General features: G+C 41.1%; 2 protein-coding genes across 2 annotated transcripts in view; both read right to left on the reverse strand.

The window, feature by feature from the left end:
- Window positions 1-578: 578 nt before the first annotated feature.
- Window positions 579-13,768, reverse strand: mybpha (myosin binding protein Ha). The gene is made up of 13 exons (XM_054608691.1): window positions 13,549-13,768; window positions 12,602-12,647; window positions 12,071-12,132; window positions 11,734-11,799; window positions 11,391-11,525; window positions 10,760-10,927; window positions 7,425-7,513; window positions 7,125-7,317; window positions 6,634-6,773; window positions 5,834-5,993; window positions 4,697-4,833; window positions 1,308-1,494; window positions 579-619 (listed from the first exon to the last, which is right to left on the reverse strand). Exons 1-13 carry the CDS (start codon window positions 13,766-13,768, stop codon window positions 579-581), a joined length of 1,644 nt encoding a protein of 547 aa, XP_054464666.1.
- Window positions 13,769-14,163: 395 nt separating this feature from the next.
- LOC129099324 (neuron navigator 1-like) overlaps window positions 14,164-23,582 on the reverse strand; it is an 80,905-nt gene continuing 71,486 nt past the window's right edge. Inside the window, exons 17-31 of the mRNA XM_054608523.1 lie at window positions 22,320-22,428; window positions 22,091-22,212; window positions 20,872-21,056; window positions 20,605-20,767; window positions 20,321-20,498; window positions 20,117-20,205; window positions 19,910-20,008; window positions 19,630-19,801; window positions 18,683-18,948; window positions 18,433-18,584; window positions 18,273-18,344; window positions 17,964-18,169; window positions 17,746-17,864; window positions 17,447-17,635; window positions 14,164-16,746 (exon numbers count right to left, since the gene is read on the reverse strand). Coding sequence (XP_054464498.1) covers window positions 16,651-16,746; window positions 17,447-17,635; window positions 17,746-17,864; window positions 17,964-18,169; window positions 18,273-18,344; window positions 18,433-18,584; window positions 18,683-18,948; window positions 19,630-19,801; window positions 19,910-20,008; window positions 20,117-20,205; window positions 20,321-20,498; window positions 20,605-20,767; window positions 20,872-21,056; window positions 22,091-22,212; window positions 22,320-22,428 — 2,217 coding nt within the window. The 3' untranslated portion in view covers window positions 14,164-16,650. The remainder of the gene's footprint in view (window positions 16,747-17,446; window positions 17,636-17,745; window positions 17,865-17,963; window positions 18,170-18,272; window positions 18,345-18,432; window positions 18,585-18,682; window positions 18,949-19,629; window positions 19,802-19,909; window positions 20,009-20,116; window positions 20,206-20,320; window positions 20,499-20,604; window positions 20,768-20,871; window positions 21,057-22,090; window positions 22,213-22,319; window positions 22,429-23,582) is intronic.

Consider the following 23,582-nt stretch of genomic DNA (forward strand, 5'->3'; position numbering starts at 1 on the left):
AGTTGAAATTACATTGTGAGTAAATCCTCCTGGCCCTTCGTGAAAGGCTACACCACTTGGGCATTTGAAAAGCTTATATGAAAGTGCCAATACCCAAACCCAAATGTGTCTGCCTAATAGTGGAGGTATAAATAGAAATGTTAACGCTGTAAAAACAAAAAAATTGGTATTTCTATTTGACTGACATTAATCTTTGCCACATTACCACATCCAAAAGCAGAAATGAGGAGGGAGCAGAAGTGGGCTGCACAGATGAGAAGGCGAGAAGAGGGCAAGAGGGAAGGACAAATGAGCTTTGATTGGTTTTAATTTAAGAGAACTGCAATGCAGGGCAAGAGTATTATCAGTGTTCCAATCTGTATCTCAAACAACTGTGTCAGTATCTTATACATATGTCAAAGCAGAAATGAGCAGTGTTATTGTTAGTAGCCAGACATTAAAGGATATTTTGTTTATGAGACAATGGAGAAAGATATATAGAAATGAAATGTGCACCAACTGGTGATATGTTTTTTTTTTTCATACTGTCTTGCACAGCAGTGGATATTTCTCTGTGTTTCTTACCTCTGGGTGTTGGTTTATTTGCCCTTCTCCTTGTCAGCACCTGGAAGAATAACCTCTGTCAGGAGATGAATAAATAGTATAAATATGTTGTTTTAATGGAATAAAGTTCTGGTACATTATTAGTTAAAATTTGCAGACATGGAAGCTGTAATCATCAACTGGGACCAATAACAGGTTCTCAGAATGTCCCAAATATAATTGATTACTTTGACATTTTGGTAAATGCGCTCATTTGTTTTCTTGCTGAGAGATCATGAAAAAATCAATTCCACTTTCCTGTCTGTAAGGAAAATATCAAACAATAGTCAACGGCTATTTAGCTTCGCATAAAGACTGTAAACCGTGTGAAACAATCCGACTGACTCTGTCCAAAGGAAACAAAGACAGTCTACCTCTAAAGCTCACTGTTTGACATGTCTTATCTTGTTTAATCCATAAACTTAACCCCCCATATAACCACAACATGTCTATTATTTTTTTTTATACAGATTAAAAAACGACAACATATAACTTGTCAATTAGTGAACTTTGGACCTGCCTCCAGTCTTAAATGCAAAGCTAACCAGCTGCTGGTTTGAGAATCATATTTAGCACACATTAAAGTGGAATCGATCTCTCATCTAACTCTTGGCAAGAAAGTAAATACGTGTATATCCTAAAATGATGAACAATGTCTTTGGAGAGATTTTGCAACCTCAATAGATTTTAAAAACGTTATCCTCCATTTGCGTTTAGATACGTACGTTTGACCTCCAGCTTGCAGGAGACCACGGCTTCTCCCTGCTGGTTCTTGGCTCTGCAGGTGTACACACCGCCGTCGAAGCAGCAGGGCTTACGGATCTCGAGAGAGCAAATGCCCTGGGTCGAGATCTGACGATACTTGGGGTCGTTTCCAATGATCACCTGATTCTTCAACCACTCGATCTTAGGCTGAAAGGGCGAGGGGAGACATTTATAAATTACAGTATACCTCAAATATACCTATGTACACCTATGTTTTGTAGAGGTGCCACTCCTAAATCCAACTCCCAAACATTTCCTCCCCGTACATGCTGATGTTAAGAAAAAAAGTGTCAGCTGTTCTGATTTTTAAAACATAAGCAGTGATATAGAGTGAACTTTTGATTTGTCACTTTCCAGTGCAGCGGTGTGAAACATTACATGGTACATTAACTGAGAACTTTTTCAAGTATATCATTTAAGTATTAACTTCAGCAATTTACAAAACCAAAAAAACATGCTTATTTTTAAAGCTCTAAGCTCTGACTATTGATGTTATTGAACAGTTTAAGCTTCTGGCATTTCACTTATTTCTATTTGAGCGGTGGTCTCTAAAGTGATATCTATTTACCATTACGACATTGACTTTCAGTCTTTCCAATTTCGCATTGGACATCAAAAGTACTTGTCAACCCAGTGAGCTCAGACAATCCGTGCTGAGCGTGACAGTTGGGTAGAGTGGGAGTAATACAAGTCTCCTTAAGTATGTGCTGCTCTGGGCTTCAGTGACACTCTCCCTGCATGGATTTTCTTCATGCAAGGTGACTCTGGTTATTGAATTTCAGCTAAGCTGAGACATTTCAGAAGAGTTTGTACAACACTTCCTCATGTGTGAAACATATTTAGTTCTGAGTTGCTGCTTACGACAAGTTTTCTAAATAGATCTTTCTTCTATTTTAGGAAGTTCTTGAATTTGCACGAGTTTAGATTGGTAAAGAAGGTCAAACATTTTGCATGTAGGTTATTCTTTCATAAAGTAAAAACTGGAAACTGTTCTTAGATGCACGGCATAATACTAATTGAATTGACTTTTGAAAAATGATTGTGCAAGTTTGATATTTTCATGTAAGCACCAGGATGTGGAGGTGCAGGGTCTAACATCTAAAAGGATTTGTTTAATTTAAAACTTACTTAACTTTAACTTGGTTACTTAAGCTGGGCAAACACTTAGAAGTGTAAAGAAATGTCATCTGTTGAATCTTCCCCATCACTATTGCCCTCTCTGATAGATGAGGTAGACGATGATGATGTTTTAATCCTGGGCAGCAGACCACATACTGCATATTTGAGCCTTTGGCAGCGGGGAGATGCTGCCGATGCTTATGATGTTGTTGCAAACCAACACCGCAAACACATGGTAATGCTGCCAGTACTCTTTATCTTGGTAGAACTGCAAGTCCTAAATGAGTGGAACAGTCTGGTGTATCACTCCAAAATATATATGATCAAATGACATCATAGTTTGGATCGGTGCATCAATGCGTGAATTTAGGAATCAGTCTGAAAAGGCATGATGGATTTATGGAAAAAAAGATTTTTCTTTTGGTTACAAATCTTCATGGTCCCCAGAGGATGAATCCAAATGAAAATACCAGGTGTGACACTGCCGTATGCACCAACATGTTTATTTTCGTTTAATTGACAGACAGCGGGTAAGACAATGTTAACCCATCCACACCCATACACATTTCTGTCTTTGGGCATCAATGTGTGGGGATGTTAGTCACACTGATAACTTTGCTGCTGTCTGGACAGCTGGCAAAAATAGTACCTTCTGTGTTACAGCCTAATCTCCACTTAGCCATGACAGGACAGCAGACCATAGTCCTTATCATTGTCTCTTCTTTGTCTTCCCTGCTTATCTCCACATTCTCTCTAACAGCTACCCATGTAGTCCCTGACATTGTTTGTGACAGCTCTTTATCAGACACAGCAGGACAACTTATCACACTAAAGGCTTTTCTGCTGGACCTCACTCAGCAGTCCTCAGTGACTTTGGACTCCGAGCCAGAGCCCATATACACACATATGCTCCAACACAAGTGCCCAGTGTGAATAATTTAATTTATAGAAGTTGTATAAAGAGAGAGATTAAAAAATGCAAGAGAGAGAAAGAGAGAGGAAGAGCATGCACAACTTGGTGAAAGGGACAGAGGGAGTGTTTTATAGATAAAATAAACCCAAACTGTATGTTATGTTATTTGACTGTTCATAATTATTTTTGAATTATGTGGCCTATAGAAATGTGTTAGGAGTTACATTTGAGTGTGTGTAAATGTAAATACTTACATATGAAAGCAGTTTCATATGTAAGTACACTTACAAAGAATGAATGTCTTTCTGTCTGTGGTCCCCTACAGATGATCAGTGGATGTGTTTGCACACAGCTGCTACCACTCAGTTGCCTGCTGGTCCACAGGGACAGGCACTAAAGACTCAATTAGACATAGTGGGTCTACTCTACTCAGACGCCTGTGATGAGCCAGGGTTTCACTGTATGAACCATAAACATACAGTACTCACAGTTCTGGGAATTGCCCTATATCTACTGGTACCAGTCCTTATTTACTTGAGTCCTTGTGTTGGCCCGGAGCCTACATTAGTTCCTGTCTGATTTGTCTCCAATACACTTTAATGTGCAGACTGTTCAACCACTGCTGTCCCTGCTGAGTAGTCAAGGACAGCTAGGACGCATAATCAGCCACATTTCCACCATGACTTGCCCCCTAAGCCGTCTGCGACAGCCAGACTACTGTAAAGATATGTTTAACCAGAGCAGCAGCCGACAAGAACAGTGAGAGACATACTGAAACTTCTCATAAACATTCCAGTGCAAGCACTTCAACAGTGGATGTTTATAGCAGTGACATTGAAACCTCATTCAAAGTAGTGTATCATACACTGAAATGATTTATTGAGGGTCCCTAGGCTGAAAATATAGAAAACCAAATGTACCGCAACATTCAGCTTCCACAATTTGAAAAATATCAACTAGACATGACCCTATTCTAGAGATTTCCCCAGCCCCTCCTTGTTATAAGTGAGCATGTGGTCAAAAAGCTAGCTGTTAGCATTTCCTATTAGTGAAGCATAATAGGAACACTATTGTGATCCTGGACACAATATTCTGATAACATACACTATAGTTGGTGGAAATATGAGCACAAACTGCACATTTGCCTAAAAACGGTAAAGTAAGGGGGGATGGGCATGACACATGAAACTTTATAATGATCCATGAGCTTTTATGCAAAGTGCAGTGTGTGTATCAACAGCTTTAATTTTATATTTTGTAATTATTTTAATAATAATAATTATCATTATATAAAGTCTATAGTTAAGAGTGTCTGACCTTAGGGCTTCCACGGACAGAGCACAGCAGCTTGGTGGTGTATCCCACAGTGGCAGCGCGGTCATTGAGGGGTGTTGTGAACTTGGGTGCCTCGCTAAAGTCACGCTCCGGGTACTCGGGAGGCTTGTAGACAATACCTGTGGACATATGGAACAAGTACTCATTAAGAACTTCTTGTTCTCACAATACCTGTCTATACCTATTCAAAGGATAAAAGTGAAAGTGAAAGTAAGTTACTTTTGCTGCACAGTGTGGCTTCAAGTGACAGTATTGCTTTAACTAAAATGGTAAAAGCTTCGGAGAAAGTTCAGGGGAAATGATCTTCCACCACTTACTTTCTTTCTGTTGGGATTTCTTTATATTTTCTCACTAAAATTGACTCCGTAACTTCCGCTTCCCCATGCTATCATAATTTCTTTCATTCACAATTCTGACATCACTATATCTGACTAGTAATCTTTCGTTCATTGTTGTTCATTGGAAGGAGTGAGGCCGGCCTTCATAGAGAAGAGGGAGATGTTTAAATACGGGGATAATGGCACACATCTAACTCGGTCTCTCCTAGGAAGCATTCATAGTGTTGCATATGGTTGTTCACATGGGAAGTGATAACAGAGTAGTTGTGTCAAGAAGGAAAAGGGACATAGCGAGAAGGTCAAACCCAGCTTACTCTTTCACTGGCCAATTACAGTGTGAAGTGAGTAAGTGGGAGAGTTACAGAAATTAATTGACACAGCTCTCCCTTTATCAAATAAATACTGTATAAACGCACACAGGAACACACACACAGGACACACACACACACACACACACACACACACACACACACGCACAAACACACAGAAAGAGCAACATTTGCTCTGCCAGCTGTTGTCGAGCCTCTTTAAAATGATATCATAAGTAGCTGAGCAGTAGCCAAGAGAGCTACCCACTTAAGATTGAAGCAATGCCAAAGCCATTTCCACTCCTCAAGTCGTCGCTTTATTACCACACACAATCACACATTCAAGACTCTCATACACTTACTGCAGCTCATTAAAGTAGTGCACACTTGTAGTGCAGCACTGCCAATAAACTCTTCATCATAATCAACACATTGACCTTAGAAGAATTAAAAAAATTAATCAAGGAGGTCACCTGTCTTCTGGATGGTGGCCACCCCCTTGGTGACATTGCTCTGCTCACTTCTGCCCACTTGGTTCTCAGCGAAGACTCTGAAGGAGTATGAGTTGCCCATGATGAGATCTGAGATGGTGGCAGTTAGCCTGTGGTAGTGTTCCAGCACCGAGAACCATTCCTGCAGGTGGAGACGCAACAGATTGTTAGAAAACCGTGATGTGACCCCATTGGATTGGTCATCACCAGTGGGCTATCAATCAACCCATCATTCGCCTGATATCTTCAGGTTGGCAGTTAGATGATGGTTAGGATGCAGTCTGAGCAATATGTATGTCCTCGCCTACAAATGTAGCCTGGGCGGTATTATAGGTTCTATGCTGGTAGTTGTTAAATATTTCATTTCTCCCTGGCAGCAGTATCCTGTTACATCTCTGCCAGTTCCCCTCATCAACTACGAGTCACAACTTAAAAAAAGACAGATTGCCATTTTCATAGACTGTTAAGCAAACCCTAGAAAAAACATGGCAATCTAATCCACACCGTCTGATTAGAGACCATTTTATCCATATTGTAACTGGGAGAAAAGGGGGTGGGGAGGATTTGATGTTTAAATACAGCATTTAGTCCAAAGAAGATCCACGTTTAAGTTTAAACTCACAGTTTGTATGTTACTGTTATTATTCCCAGTATTCTGTTGTTGTTAGATGTAAACCTAGTCAATGAAGTGACTTTTAACTAATAATAAACAAATCAAAAAGTTATGTCTGCAACTTCACACAGTCTGACATTGTGATTAGCCTGGTGTACATCTACCATACCCCTGTCTTCCTGTCGGCCTTCTGGACAGTGTATCCAGTTATCTCTGTGTTGCCATTATCCTTGGGAGGGGTCCATTCCAGAGCAGCGTTGAAGCCCCAGGTGTCCACCAGCTTCAAACTGGCAGGACTGCCGGGCCGGTCTGAGGAGACACATTACTGTAAGTATTTATAGAGGATTAAAATCATAACCAGTGTTTTCCTCACAGCATAAAATGTGTCTGCTCCGGAGATCAAAAGTGAACCATATATTTGTATGCTAATGCCTCTAACATGAGGCTAAACATTTTAACAGCAGCAGCTGACAGCAGGTCAAAGGTTTTTGAATTTCTGCCGGAGAAAGTCACAAGCCTCAGAGCCAACAATTCATCAAACCAGCTGCACAACCAGCTGAGCAGATTCAACTGAAAAAAGTCCACCTTCACACCTGTCACACACACACATGTGCATCCAAGTGTGTTGTTTGTGTGTAAACATAAGCCCCTGCGACTTACCCACAATTTGAAGGGTGACGGTGGCTTTGTCCTCAAAGCTATCCACTTTAACAGTAATCTCATAAACACCAGAGTCCTCCCTCTGAGCGTGGCGGATAAATATGATGCTGTCCTTGTCACTGTTCCTGATGTTGACCCTTGTATCCACAAGCTGACCGTCCTTAAGCCAGGACACCACAGGTTTGGGCTTTCCCTGACGTGTTGCAAAAAAAAAGACAAGAGATGTAGTCTGTAAAGTTTTCTTTGCCAACTGCACATGTTATTCATTGACTATACAGACTGAGTAAACGTGCAGCTTACAAGAAAAGGGATGACCAGATTGATCTGCTCTCCAACCGTCTTGACATAACAGGCTTTGAGAATGCGGGGAATGCGGATCCTTGGACGCTCTGAAAAACAATAAGTAAAGTCAGCCATTTCTATCTTCCGCCTCATCGATCATCTGCTTTGGCTATTTTTTTATAATGACATAACCTGGACACTTACGTAAACAAATCCCCCAATTGACAACATTTTCTAGCATTACCAGCCAGCAGTGTACAAATTCTGTACAAACTTCCCGTTTATATCTTCAAAGTGGGGTTATGTTTGCTCAAAAGGACAGGTCATCGAGACCTAAATAGACCAGCCACCAGCAAGGCTGACAAGAGAACATGACTTAAGGAGCTAAAATTAACCCCCAAGTTAGTTCGGAGCGACCAACATCCAAACTTCTCACTAAATTCTATTTTAATACTTCTGATAATAAACTTTTTTAGCCTTTTATAAAGGATGATGATTACAATTTACCATGGAACCTGCATGAATTAGCTGATTCATCGACAGAAAATTAATCTGCAACTATTACGATAACCGTTTAAGTGTTTCAATCAAGCAAAAATAGCAAACACTCTTGGCTTTCAGCTTTTAAAATAGGACAATTTGCCTATTAAAATATCTTCTGGATCAGAAAAACAAGCTAATTTAAGACATCACTGTGGGCTCTGAGAATTTCTAGATGACCATTTCTATCGATTTATCGATAATCAAAAACTGAATCCAAATAATCATTGCTTGTAAAATTAAATATTATTAGCATTAACATTACAGTTTGTTCAATTTATCATACTAACACAAAGACAAACACACGAATAAAGAACAGAATATTAGATACAATACACGTAAAAATACTAAACAAAGCATTTGCTAACAAAAAAACAATAATCCACTAAGAGTCTGTCCACCATCTGTGTGGTTATCAAAGTCAAAAATCAATCAATGTCACAGTCTCATTGATGATTATGAGTAGTCATACAGAGGAAATATAGCTAAAGAAAGAGGAAAAGTACAGTATCTGGGCAGAGAGGCAAAAGAGGAAGACCCTGCATCCAGCAGCTCTTAAAATAGCTTCTGGTGATGAGATACTTGGACAAATACCGACATGTGTTCCCTTCTGCAAGGCACAAAGAAGCAGGACGTTGTCACCACTTTTTAACTAATTGGAGTGGTCAAACATCACATGTAGAAACCATGAAGGACTAAAGATTGGTAACTGAACACACCCATATCAATAGTGATAAATGCTTGTATGCTCTAGCTGTGGATGAAAGGATATGGACATTTACTTAACAACTATGTTGGATGGCCGCGTGCTAAATATCAGGAACAGCATCACTTGCATGTTTTCTGCATAGGCAGCAAATGTCTGAAAAGCTCTCTGGGCTTACAGGATACGTCAAACCTGCTTCCCTCCATCACCTCTCTCCCCTTGCAGCAGCCTCTGTTTCTCCTCCTCCACTCAAAATGTCCTCTCATTTAACTCCCCTCCGACCTTCTGTACATCGTTTTGCTCCGCTTCTGACCAGGTTTCTTGCCCAGTGTGTGTCATCCTCTTTGTCCTAACATTTGTATCAATATCATTGCTGCAGAGGCTGAGATATGGCCCCCTGGAACCAACCATCCCTATGAGGATCAGGTCTGCCTCCAGATTTGGCTCAAACAGTAATCCCTGCTAATCAGCCCCCTTCCCAGCAATGCCCAGAAGAGTTGCTGGCATTACAGCATCCAGCAGCCAGCAGGTCTTCCTGCAAACAATTTCTAATCTGTCTTTGTCTCTGGATAAAGTGTCTTTGTGGGGGGCTTTCAGCATATGCATGACAGTGTGAAGCTTGTATGTAGATGGGTGACTGGTCGGGACAGCGTGTGACCGACACACAGCTGAATTTACCCCTCAACAAGCCACCCAGAATCCATCAATTAGGCTCATGTGTCACTACCCTCAGTTGACCAGCAGTTCTTATGGCATGACTGCATTTATCCACTTACTTGTTTCCTGTTTGTTCGCTGCAGTCTGAACCCGGACCAGGAAATACACTCAGAGACATTAAGCTGTCCTTCTGAAAGTGGATAACTGGGTCATGTCAGCTCAGGTCTGAACTACGTCAATGTGACTCAGTGTGAGCCCTGATGGAAATTCCCAGCTTCAGTAATGAAACCAACGTCAGTTTAGGAAATCTAATCTATCTAATCACATAAAAGTGACTTTGAAGTGAATCTGATTTGGGCATAATGAAGACATGTTATATTATTGAGTGTTTATTTATTGCAAGACATGTGATACCTGTGCTACACGACAGGAAAAGCTAGAGAACCACAGCCATACATTTTGCAGAGAGAGTGACAGTGAAGTCACACTGACAGGGTTGAAGTCAGTAAAAAATATGGCTGCCAGATGGCTCATTAGCCAAACGTTTTCCTTTGCCCGACTCAGTCTTCCATTAAATCATCTTGAAGACGGATGCAGCAGAAGCTAATTTAGTGCAGTTAACCACTGAAGTAGACATGTTTGAAAGTATATGATCCTGAATACTAGGAGAGGAGAGACTTTCTGTTCCAAATATGTATTTTAACTGCAAGTGATTCTGCAGTTAAACATTTTAACTGTCAATGAATGTGCAACCTGTCTCTAATAAATGCAGATGATTGTTCAGACCGTTGTCCAACCGTCAGTGCTTAAAGAAGTATGTATATTCATATTGGTATTTTTACATATTGGTTTTCTATGTTCACTTATCATTTCTTAATGTTTGTGTTATGTGTTCTTGTAAGCGTTACATCTATTTTAGTCCTTTCCTGCACTGCCAGACAAAAACAATGTTCATCTCATTAAAGTAAAATATTCAGTGAGGAAGAAAATGTGTGAATGCTTCACCTCGTTATTTGAAGGACTGAAAATGTGTGGACAAGTGTAAGCATGATTTACAGCTAATGAAAGGTCTTGTCTGCACCTATAGGATTTATGTGCATACATCTGTGCAGTCCATCTTAGCCGGCCGGCAGTTAATTCCTCCTCCTCCTCCTCCTCCCTGTTTGCAACTTGAGCATTTTTCAGATAGGTCATAAGTTACAGTACAACCACCAGCGAGCTCCTGATGAAGAAGTTGGAGAAATTACTTTTTATGAGTTGTCCTTACATCAGTGAAAAACTCTCTTGCAGGCACTTCTGCAGATAAATGGACATCTTGCACACTTTTGCATACCATTACACTCATGTACAGCTGCACAGATAGAAGATTGCTACAGATACAATTGCTGCTTGGGCTGTTTGGACTTCCCCTCGTAATTGGTCAGTTTGTGAAACATTGGCTGCTACTCACCACCAATCTCCCGGATGAGCACAGGCTCAGCAAGGGTACCAGGTTCACTGCGTCCACCCCGGTTTACAGCCACCACACGCACATGCAGCAGGTCACCGGCTGTGAGATTCTTGATGCAGTAGCGGTTAGTTGGGGTCAGCTCCTCTTCAGCTACAACCCAGTCTGTTGCTGCGGGGAACACAGTTTTTGTGTTACTAAAGTACTGTAAAGTTCTGTATGTAGCTTTCAGTGCAGTTTTAACTTTGCAGAATACATTTCATAATAGCTTGTTAAGGCTGCAACACATTTATTTACATACACGTTCCTCCTGAAACCTTTTCTTCCATTTTGAAAAGTGTAAAACATCCTCTAATGGGACATGTTAAGTGGTTTATTGCCTGTCGACACAAGTTTACAAACAACCTGAACATAAGGAGCCCGCTTTGGCCTTTATGTTGAAATCTCAGAAGGCATGCTGTCATCTGAGCAAACGAGTGCTTCTAAAAGGGGTGTGAGGAGATACAGCACAGTGACAGCCGGTGAAATGTTGCCTGCCGTATACGGCCTGGACACAGCTATGAGTCCATCTGCCCTCTGACACTCTGGGGACAGGTGCAGCCTCACATACATACGCACACATACATAGACTTACTTCCATCCTTGCAGTACTCGATGGCGTATCCGTCCAGGCCGGAGTCTCCGATGGTCTCTGGCGGGTTCCATTTAATGGTGAGGCTGGAGTCGTCCACATCATCCACAGATACGTCCAGAGGAGCGCTGGTGGGGACTGAAGGTGGTTCAAACAGTGTAGATTAGTAATGATTCCCAGATAATTATCTGCAGCTATTTGGCTATGAAAATCATGGTTTTAGTTGTCATTGAAGCCGAAATATCAAATATTTGCTACTTCCAACTTCTAAAAAGTGAAGATTTGATACTAAAACGGAAGTCCTGCTACGACCAAGGTAACAGCAAGCTGTAAATGTTGGTGTTACCTGCAGGAGGTGGGGGCGTGGGGGCCTTTGGCGGCTCTTCAACGACAGCAGCTTCTGCTGCAGCAGCTAGCATCAAACAAGCAGGAGATTAATGTTTTAGTGATTAAAAATATCTCGAGCATCTTTTATGTAAAGTGACATTTCTTCCTGCCCAATCAATATGGATTTTCACTGAAAAAGGTTCAAAGTTTTGTTAAGAATCCAATATTCCTCACATCAGGGGAAGAATGATGGATGGCACTTGTTCGATGAGATTTTCCATAAAGCATAAAGCAAGATTGTTTGTATTTTGTGGTTGAGTTGTCATGTTTTTGTCTCTGTGGTGGTTTATGTTTACCGTCAGCGGGAGCATCTGCAGCGGGAGCAGCAGCATCGTCGTCAGCAGCGGGAGCAGCAGCTAGTGTTAAAATGCCATTATGAAAGCCAATTAGTGACTTACATTATGACATTGCTCATGCAGGGATTCAATCAGTTTCAAGCTAATTTGATCATGATACACTCATACAGATACGCTGAAGCAAGCAGCAGAATGGAGCAATGGGGACGAAACATCCAATATTCACAGGGACAAGAACGGTTTTATGAACCAAAAACTGACATATCTTGGAGACACTGTAACACATTTGCACACAGCAAAAGACCATCACATGACCACAAAGTTAAAACTCTTGGGTTGGTTAAAAAGACAAAGAGCTCATAGATGAAAACTTTCACAGGATGAATTTTACAAATAGAAATACCAGTAAACACAACAGATCATGAACAAGTAAAACACAAACGCACACTGTGAATCGTGCACAGTGGGACACAAACACAAATCATGCATCACAGCTTGTTCGTGTGAACCGCCTGTGTTGTGTGTTTAAACTCAGTAAGAGTCGGAAACTCAGCTCCCTCCCTGGCTGTGGCATCAGCTGAAGTTAGGGGTTACGTGTTGAGGTTAGCAGACAAAAACAATACCAGTCCCTCAACTACTTCCAGTCCTATGCATTTTGTACTGCTTCAAACAAGAACTGGTGCTCCAGGATACAGGGACTTTAACAATCACTGGTAACATACTGAACTGACGTGTATTAGATGTTCGATGTATGTTGGCAAGTGGAGAGGTCTACTGTAGATCCAGGAGAAAAGGGTGAATAAAATGTATTTAACTAATGTAGTTATTGTTGTTTTTCTCCAAACTAAGATTGGGAAGTATAATGACTTCTGGGTACTACAACTTCCAGTCTTCTATAGTTTCAAAATTGTCCTAATTTTCACAGATTCAAAGCCTCAATTACCTCTGATTACCAGCATCACGAGTACACACATATGGTTTTATACTATTTCTTGAGATGCAAGGCATCAGAGGATATTAAAGCTGCATCTTGAATGAAGGCTACAGTTCAATTTTGGTTTAAGACTGATGAGGTTGAAAGTTGCTGCATGAGCCACCTGGTTCAAGAGTTGTAGCTGGTGTTTCCTTTGCTGCATGTGTAGTGTGTTGGAGTCAGTGGACTATAGAATAGGATTAAGGATTTGTGTTGAGGAGTTGTAACCCTGTGTTTGCACATGCACTCATCGACTTTATCAATTTCCAGTAAAACTGAGTAGCTTAGTCTATGTTAGTAAGTTTGATCCTACTGACAGGTGTTTAATACTTAGCCTATTGTTTATTTTAATTAGTTTCAGCTAAGTGTACCTAATAAACTGGCAACAGAAAGCCCAAATCCAACCTGTTCAAGATCTATTTCAGATTAGTAATCTTGGTTCAACAGTTAGCACCGCATGTCATTCCCAGGATAGATTTTTTAGGTGCCTTTAGTCCCAGGGTACCTGGGGTGCCTCCTTCCGCAGACGGGGTGTCTTCTGCCGGGGCTGCGGGGACTACTTCTCCCTCGGGTGCGGGAGCTGCTTCAGCCGGAGCAACTTCCACAGGTGGAGCATCCACAGGTGGAGCCTCGAGGACCGGTTCAGGCTTCGGGGCGGGCTCAGGCGCCTTCTTGACAGCTTTCTTGGCTGAGGACATCTTGATGGGCGCAGCTTTGCCTGGCATCGTGCTGACAGACGGCTAGTCCTCCAGATGAGAGACCCGGGAGGGATCTTAAGTAATATATATAGCGTGAGGGTTGCTGGGCTTGTAGACAACTCCACCCATCCCCTGACATTAATACTCCCCTCCTTATTTCAGCCACATCCTCATCCATGTTAGGAGGACCTGTGGCATACGCAGGCAGGACTACCCGGGCTTGTTATTATAATAAACACAGTTTTGTAACTTGTACAAACAATGACATCAACATTTAAGTAATGCAAATAACATGTTGTTATGACAAAAAACACCATATCCAAATTAGGTTCATAGAGCCTAAAATACTATTATATACAGGAGTATTAGCGCCCCCTCGTGGATAACAGAATGTAAACACAGCCAAGACAGGTAGTAATGTGAAGAATGGCATGACTTTATTGTGTCCATTACTCAATGTTTGACATATGGGATTTGATGTGTTTATAGACATGCCGTACAACCATTATTAGGCCCCCTTTTTAAGCCAAGTGCTCCTTCCCACATGAGGAAGACAATAAAACCACCAAGGACGCCCGTTTTCTGCATACAGGGGCCATGTCTCGTCTTAGATCTCTACATGTTTCAGTGATTGTTGTCGCAGATGCACTGACTATTTACAGTGTTTACAATAGTGATGTCATGTACAAAAGAGAGAGAGAAACCTTTACAAATATTTGCATAATAAAAACAAATGTCTGCTCTTAATAAAAACAATGTGGAAAGAGGAAGATATCCAGTTAATAAAAATCTCTCCTATGGTAAGGTTAAGTGTGGTAGGTCCAATGAAAAGGAGCTTTGGGAAAACAGCAGGGATACATGCATCTACATTACATCTCCAGGCCACTATCTGTTCTTACACTGCTTCCAACTCTCAGGCAACTCCACAAAGATGTCAAGTCTTTCACACTTACATTTTAAATGGTGTCAAATCGCACACAGGCAGCCCAGCCATGATACGCATTATCATCTATGTCAGAGTTAACTGGCAGACACAACATCTTAGCTAACATCTTATCCCCATGACTACCAGTCAAAGGTCATAATTGATAACCCACTATCCACCTAAATCTGGGCATCAAAGGTGATGACATTAAAGTGACATCAGAGTAGGCGAGAGGAAGTGATGACATTTCCTCTAATCGAGGCCTCCGTGTGGTAGATTAAAACAGCTTGAAAGCAGCTTCAGGCCAATTGTGTTTCAGGCACAGATAGATTTAGGCATCATGTTTCTACTTTACACCAGCACCCTGTTTGGACATTAGAGGACAGAATCTGGACAGAATATGGCAGTCTGAGGTACTTCAGGGTAAAAGTTTCCTCCTCTTATACGTCTTTTCTTGCTTTCTTCCTTTATCACAAGGACAGTCAAGATGTGAGCAATAAATACTCTCTGTAATCTAGTACTCTAACATATATTATGTGCAATCAAATAAAGGAAAGGAATAGGAGGAAGCTACTTAAAAATGAATTTCAACCTTTCTTATCCCCCAGCCCTTACTCTTACAGTTACTCTTTAAACAATGCGTGAGAAGGAGCAAATGCAACAAGGAAGTAAACAGTTTTTGTTATACAGATTCTTATCACTTATTGGTATTTTTTTTTTAACTGATGTTCTCCACTTCAATGATGTGTTATGATTAAGACAGCGAAGACAGAAGTGTTTCCTGCTTCTGACGATAATGGCATAGGTATACATAGGTGATAGCTGCTGTATGCAGATGATCGCTGAAGATGACTCAGTATAAAAACCTACAAAATCAAGATTTTCAAAGCTGTATCCTCATCTATCACAAGAGAATTTTGTGTTTTGAAACTGATATCTAAATACAGAATATATGCAAGCATAGCCCAAAATGTTAGAACGTCTGGGCAGATTACACAAACAAGCAGTTCTTTCTGTGTGTTTACAATACAGTATGTTGAGTAGGTTCAATCTCAGTTTCTGTGGTTATATCAGTTTAACTGGAGGAAACCAGTGGCTACTGATCACACCGATTAAGAGAATTTCTTTACAGATTGACCCTTAAACCGATTCATTGATTTCCATTCATTATTCACCATGCATGCTCCTCTTACAGTTTTGTTGTTCTGATATTCAAATCATGAATGACACAATGGCTGAACTGAAGAGAAAAACCTTCAAGTCCACTTTCATAGCTCTGTTTTAAAGTGTGTGTTACGCTCTACTGAGCACCTTTGATAAGTCAGAAAGCACACCAGGAGAGCACTGAGGCAGGATTCGATGCTGCCATCTAGAGGAATTACTGATGAACTGCATGATTCCCGTTCGATACACAGTCACTGACACAGCCTCCTAAAATCCAATTACCACAAGTAGAAAATAAAGTGCATTTTTGGCTGTCGTCAAGTGATGAACCTACTTTTGAGGAATCAGAGTTACTTCTGAGGTGAATTTCCTTATGAAATGAAGCACCAGAAATTTATGGTGACAGTTGTGGTAGCCAAGAAGAAAAAGAAAAGAAAACAAATGGGCTTTGATCAATGGGATTATAGGTAATATTTTGCATCATACTATTCCGGTTACCATGCACTTGCAGATTCAACAACAACCCATCGGGAACAAATTGAGGGCAGAGAAGAGACAAGTCGACGTCATTCGCTGACATGATCATCACAGCTTCCTACGAAAGCAGTTTGCTCGTCTTTCTGATAGCAGGGCAGAGCAAACCCTTCCTCCATAATCACTATTCCTATAGAACATTTACATTTTGCTTTGTAGCTGCTCACTGAGCACACAGTTAAGTTAATTATTGAGTCTCTGAAGTCTCATTGGAAATGCACCCGCTGTGTCAGTCTTAATAAAGACTCCATAGTTCCATAGATTGACTGACAGCCGCATGTTATTCTCAGAGTGTAGTCTGCAGAGTGGGATCCAGACATCCTTCCCGCTCTGGAGACTCTATGTAGTTGGCCGACTCCTGCAGCTTCAGCAGCATGGCCATCTGGGAAGCAGGAAAAGACAGAGAGAAAGATTAACAGACATGCTTAGTTTAACAGGGTTAGATTTAGCATGGCATATATGAACTATTTTTTAAAATGCATTTTAAGCATTTTTAAAACTTAGAAACTTAACTTGATGAAACATTTCTATGATAATTGTGATAATTGTTTGGCTTATGAAATGTCAGAAAATAGTGAACTCCAATCACAATTTACTAGAGCCCCAACAACAAAACAATATTAAATTCAAACTGATAGAAAACCGAGAAAAGTGATAAATCTTCACATTTGAGTGTCTGTTACCTGTCAATGTCTGGTGGAGTATTAATGACAACTGTTGCAAATAACTGCCATGGGCACTACACTTTTCATCTCAACCTAGCAGGGTATTAAGACTGCAGATGCAAAGTTCATATGTTTTGCATTAAGTGCTGCTAATAAGATGCATTATTAATTTGTCGCATGCTGAGTGTTAGTGTCTGGGGGAAAAAAAGAACTGTGTCGCTTTTATTTCATTTTACTGTGCAAAACCTCAGTGGTGTATTTTCTATAAATATCCCCTTAGTCTATTATCAAAATATTTCCCAAATCATTTTCTATTGATAGACTGATTAACATCTGACACCTCATACCTGCATTCCCACCATGCATCCTCTCTGCCCTGAACTAGTCCCCCATCTCAACAGAAACCTTCACTCTTACCAGTGGATCGGACTCCAGTGTGCTGGCTGGAGGTGTATCTTTGGGGGGCTTCTTCTCCTCATTGAGTGGACCTATACTGGGGGGAGGTAGGTGAAAGAGCTTTGACTGGTCCTGCTGTGCGTTGGGCCATGGGAGAGTCCCCCTCACCCACTCCACTGGATCCTCCCATACTGCCTTGTGCCCGTGCACCTGAGATAAAATATAGACACAGAGGTAATGAAATGAATGTCTTGTTGTACTACTGAATGTCTGTTGCACTATTGTCACACTACGGAGGATATCTGTGTGTGTGTTCTCACCTTAATGCCATCTTTGGCTCCCTCCTGTAGGTACGGTATGATGGAGTGGTTCCACAGGTCAATGAACCACTGCCTGAACTCTGCCACTGATACTGGGCATGACAGGAAGAAGCAGGGACCTGAAAGGAGGAAAGAATTCAAGTAAACCTCTTGCTGATCCAATTATCACCCCATGTTCCCTGTTTTTTTTTTCTTTAACCCGGCCAACTGTCTCTCACCTATGAGGAAGTCTGAAGTGCCATGTTTCTCCAGGAAAGTGTGGAGGTGGTACCAGAGCTGAGGGATCCAGTCCAACACTCTGAGAAGAGCCTGGTGGCGTGCCGAGTCCTGCTCCTTCTGCTGGTAGGCTTCCACAGCTTTACGGTGCAGGTACCTCAGCAGGAACCCGTTAGCCGGTTCCACGTTGTTGGAGAACATCACCATCCTGTTGTCGTATGCAAGAAAACGTTACTTTTGATCGCTTTATTTTGTATTTAATAGTGTACCAAAATAAAAGGGGGCAAGGTACACATTTTCTTTGCCCTCACCTGAAGCTAAGGTGTAGACTGTGGTTAGATGACATCTTCACAGGCTGATTGGTTGTCCCAATGATGTAAGGACTGAAACATCAACAGAGGATATTATGTACTTTCATGAAATCGTATTCAAGTCTTGAGTGAACTACCGTAACTGTTTGAAGAGACTCACCATCTGTGATACTTGCAGGTGAGTGCTCCATTAACAAGCTCAGTGATGGCTGCTGAATCACTGATGTCATCTATAATAACCACCAGCGGCAATTCTCCTCCACTCTCTCTGTCAATCTGATTGGCTAGATCGGACAGATACAACTGCAACTCCTGTTAAAGAAAGGACAGGTGAGTTTACATGTTCTGTGTGCACAGATCCACATTTGTATAGAAAAAAGGACTGACAAAAATCCAGCGTAATGTGCTACCTTCTGGGACTGCCGATGCATGTTGAAGGTGACAGCGGCGCTGCGACCGGAGAGACAGGTCTCATGGTCGGCCTCAGACGAGTCAGTCCGGCTGCGCTGGAGAAGGAAGTGGGCCAGACGCTGAGCCAGATAAGTCTTTCCTGTCCCGCTGGGCCCAGACAGAACCAAACGTCTGTGCTTCAGCAGCAAGCTGATGTAGTGCAGCATCATCGGCTTAGGAATCAGAGTCTCAAACACCAGTGAGTCAACACATTTTTCTCTGATACCTAGAGAGAGGCAGACACAGGGGCGAGAGAGAGCAAAGAAGCAATTCGATTTATATAATATTTATTATTAAATAATTGTGCCATGGTATTTGAATAACATGGAAATAATGATGCTCTTTCATGTTTCATGTCATTTACAAATTGCGTGTACTTTCATACCAAAAGCAGAGCAGTTGTTTTACAATTTCTTACTGTCTAGACACAAACTGGTTTCTTTTAATTCTTCTATAGTGGAAAAATTATATTGAGTCTCTTAAGTGAGGCATCCATCACAATCTAGATTGTGTTGCCTTTATTTTCTTGTCAAAGTCGAATAATTAAGTAATCAATACAAGGCAGTACAGTGTTGAGCGGCAAAGGACTGTTTTGAAAACTCTCCCTATTGTTGCATTCATGTCATTCAACATTTCAGGGTTTTCAACAGGAACTCCAGTTGTGATTATAATTTCTCAGAACATCTTTAATAAACTGCACTACTAGGAGATAAGAAAATGTGAAAATGTAAAATGAGGGCAAAAAAAAAGCTTTGAAAAGCACTCTTACAGAGTACTGAACTACTAAAATAAACCAGAGACCAGTGGCTGCTTAGAAGATAAGAAAATCAATCCAAATGAGAGTGGATTACACGCAATTTTAAGTTACTAATATTGTTGCTAATATCAGTCAAAGACAATCACTAACCTTTTAAAGTGACAAGTATTTGAGCTGAACCACTGCCCAAACAACGATAAGGTGAGGCTTGAGGTTTTTCCCCTCCTATCACCCTCTGCACTCCCGGGGTCAGCTGGAACATGTGCAGCGAATCACAGGTCAGACCCAGGCTGGCAGTCGGGTCCACTTGAGTTAGGTAGTCCTGAAGAAAAACAAAAGAAATTAGGGACTGATCCATCAAAGACACAGCTATACTATTTGTCAGAACCACAAATGTCCATGCAGTGAGAGAAGACAAGCACTGACTTACCTTGAAAGTTTTAGATATCAGAGAGTCGAGACAGGACCAGTCAGTTCTGGCATTGACCAGCACTGAGCCAAGGTAGAACTCCTGTTGCTGTTTACTGTCCTACAGAGACAGAGAGAGGGAATCAGTGCACAAACTCCCAGCTGCTTGTTTTAATGCCGTTTACATTATTATTGGATATTGTGTCTATTAAAGGTGTTCTGTGTTTACCTCTGCTTGATCTCCAATGCGGACAAACACGCGTACACATTCCTCATCCCGCTGGGAAGACACACTTAACGTGTCAACTGGAGACACCTCTGAAAAGATTGAAGGGAAAAAAATGGATTGAAATGAGTATAGAAATATAACATTTATATAAACTGTGCATGTGTGTAGACTGAAAATAGGTGGATTTCCATGTGTGACCCTTACCTGGATCTTTACAATCATTCAGACTGAGACTGAAGGACTTGGTGAGGGACATGCTCATCGGCTGCCTCATTGAGGGTCCCAGGAGAGAGGCCAGACCTGAAGGCTGGGAAGTGGAAGAGGTGGGACTGGAGCCTGTTTTTAAATGGTCATTCTCCGCCTTGAGGTTCTCCACCGTTGACTAGGTCATAAGATGGTAAACATTTTTAAATTCAAGTTATTTTAGTTATCATTTATACTTATGCTTCAGGTATTGACTTTACTGAATATTCACAGGCAAAACAAACCTGCATGCTGTTCATGGCTTCTCGGAGCTGCTCCAGCTGATGTGCAGAGCTTAAGGCCTCCAATCGGATGTCTGTCAGTTCTCTCTCTTTCACCCAGAGTTCTGAGCGTAAGTCAGATACCGCCTCTTCCTCATTGTCTCCCTCTTCTGTAGTCTCCATGATCCTGGAGGAGACACGATGCATTTATCAGACCAAGGCCCCCATGAAGGCTAAACTGGCTATCTCACTATTGAGCTAAGAGGTGGAGTAAGGTGTTTGTGTACTTACACAGAAGAGGTAGCAGAGGCCGATGTTTTGAGGGATGTGGACTGGTTTTCTACATCTTCTGCCCCCTCATGGAGCATCTTTGGGGAGTTGGGAGCTGAGGAGTCGGGGGTGGCAATTTCCTCAATGTCTGAATATGTTTTGGCGCCTTTCTTAATGCTGAACGCCTTGTTGAAGGAGCTCCTCAGCTACACAGATAGAGAGGATCAGGGAGAAAGATGGAGAGACTGAGATTAAACCAATATTCAGTGGGTTACTGCATTAATTAATAAAAGAGGTAAAGACAAAATGCTGCATTATTGTTAATCAATATCACAAATGTCAAAAATTAAAAGTGTGATTCGTCATCTTGGGTAACACTTATTAAATGTCTTGTCATGAGTAAGATGAGCAGATTAATACCACTCTATCATGTCTGTCTATAAAATATTAGTTTAGCTCAGCATTAGAGGGGAACAGCGAGCCCAGATAAAATAAAATCTGCCCATCAGCACCTCTTAAACTCACCAACACCCTTTCTGGTGATTTGTCATAACTGTGAGGTTGCTAGGACTGCGCCAGGCTTGCTGTTTCCCCTTGTTTGTAGTCTTCATGCTAGGATAAGCTAAGCTAAGCTAAGCTAAGCTAAGAGGCTTCATTATAACAGACAGATATGAGAGTGACTTTGGGAAGATATAAGTGTATTTCCCAAAATGAGAAACTTTTCCTTTAAGCTTCCAGTTATTTTTTGCAAATAGATCAAAGAATAGTCAGAGCATGTTTTTGTAGATTAAGTACCTGATTTCGGGTCAGTTTACTTGGTAAAGTTGTACAAAACGTAAATGATATTAATGTATTAAAAACAAAGCAGAAACTCTTTGAGAACTGTAATTTATAAACTCTGGTGATTAAACTGAGAACTTTTTATGGAGCGTCATGTCTGCTGATTACCACTCGAACTGATTTACATCCGTTCAAATTTAATATTCATAGACAGGGTGCCAATCAGCAGTCTAGAGAGGTCAATGAGCAGAGATCAAGGGTACTTGAGGATTGCGTTGCAGGATTAGATTTATAGAGGCTTTACAGGGACAAAATGATTGCACTCACCTCACAGACCTAAAACAGAAACAAATAACACAACACAGAGGAGGGAGAGGCTGTTCATACGTACTACTATGTCATAGACAAACACCAGGTTATGAGAGTAGAACATTGCCTCACATGCAGCGTGCGTTCTTACCCAGCTCTTTTTCTTCTTCTTCTTGGCATCTTGGTCCTTCAGGCTGCCCATACTCGACATACTGGTCAGGCTGTTGAGACTGGAGATGCTCTCACACGAGTTCTGACGTCGAATCCGCATGTCTGGTAAACAAGAAAACTCAAAATCACTAAAAGGCAAATGTGCAGAGACAGTGTGCAGAGAAGACAGAAGAAAACAGAAAGATCAAGTGGTCGGTCCATCTCCAAACCTTTCATGTTATCTGGGGTGTTCAAGGCTCCATGTATGACAGCCTGGGCTTCGTCATTCCTGACCTTCAGAGCCTCGATGGTCTCCCTCAACTCCAACAGCTCTGAGTCCTACACAAACAAATTCAATAAATGTCAGCGAGTTGGGTTTGGATAAATCGGATTATATTTGTTTTTTAGTTTTTTAAAAGCAGCCTTTCATCGTCAAAACGTTGTTGTTTGTCTATTTACTGTATCATTTCCATTGAATGAGGTCTTCCAAGATAAACAGCTCAGAAAAAGCTTCTGGTAATAATAATAATACACATTTTTGTTTTAATGACCTGCTAATTATTCCCCAAAGTAATGGTAACAGTAATAGTACTTCACCCATCATTACCTAATTTATACCTATTACAGTTCAGTTCTTTTTTTGAACATATTTGAACTGTAACTTACCTCTATTTAAACTTTTTTACATTTTCTTAACACCAATATTATTATATTTTTCTATCTTGCTCTTTTTTCACATTTTATACATTTTGAAAATAATTTCTAATGCATTCGGACAATGACAATGTAGCATTACATTTCACATTGTATAATGACATATGATGCAAATAAAGATGATTATGATAATGATTTGCAAATAATGAATGGTTTGGTACATTTTTTAATATCTAAAATAATAACTGATATTTTCCTATATTTTTGGGGAGCAGTAGTATTGTCTGATGTTTTATTTAAGCACTACAACTCAAACCCACAGTACGAGCTCATACACCTGGTGGGCTTGTTCCCACTCACGGTGTTAACAGTTCAAAAGTACGAAGAGTTCAGAACAACAGAGCCTCTCTGTGCTGCATATTGTCTGCTAAAGTCGATCCCACTCCACTCTAAATAGAGCCGCCTGGCCCATCTCCTCAAGGTTAAAGAGCCTGTGCTCCAGGCTGAGCTGCACAGGTCAGTGCACTGGCACAAACAACAAAGACTTTTTCTGGAGTGGTCTAGACGGACCTTTCAGTGAGAGCAGCAAGGCATGAAGCGCTGAGAGAGACTCCTAACATTTATGCACACACTGAACACTGCCTAGGGCGCTGATCAATTTATACGCAGCAAAACAGATACAAAGGCCTGAGAATGCAGGAATTTCGTGTTTTGTGTGAGTGCACATGCAAACTGTTTGCACATTTCATTCAGCCTAAAGCGAAGTTGTTTTTCATAGATCCTCTGTCCTCTTTTCACAGATAGTCACCCTGTGGGACTGCAGCCTTTGGCCTCTAACC

Source organism: Anoplopoma fimbria, chromosome 12, assembly GCF_027596085.1.
Source record: "Anoplopoma fimbria isolate UVic2021 breed Golden Eagle Sablefish chromosome 12, Afim_UVic_2022, whole genome shotgun sequence".
NCBI classification, from domain to species: domain Eukaryota; kingdom Metazoa; phylum Chordata; class Actinopteri; order Perciformes; family Anoplopomatidae; genus Anoplopoma; species Anoplopoma fimbria.

Bases quoted from the DNA above. Each gene is read 5' to 3' on its own strand.
- mybpha (XM_054608691.1), bottom strand. From the start codon at position 13,768: ATGCCAGGCAAAGCTGCGCCCATCAAGATGTCCTCAGCCAAGAAAGCT. The intron at 10,928-11,390 runs GTAAGTCTATGT...TGTTCCCCGCAG, and splicing joins CGAGTACTGCAAGGATGGAA to CAACAGACTGGGTTGTAGCT. The intron at 7,514-10,759 runs GTGAGTAGCAGC...ATTGTTTTTCAG, and splicing joins GCTCATCCGGGAGATTGGTG to AGCGTCCAAGGATCCGCATT.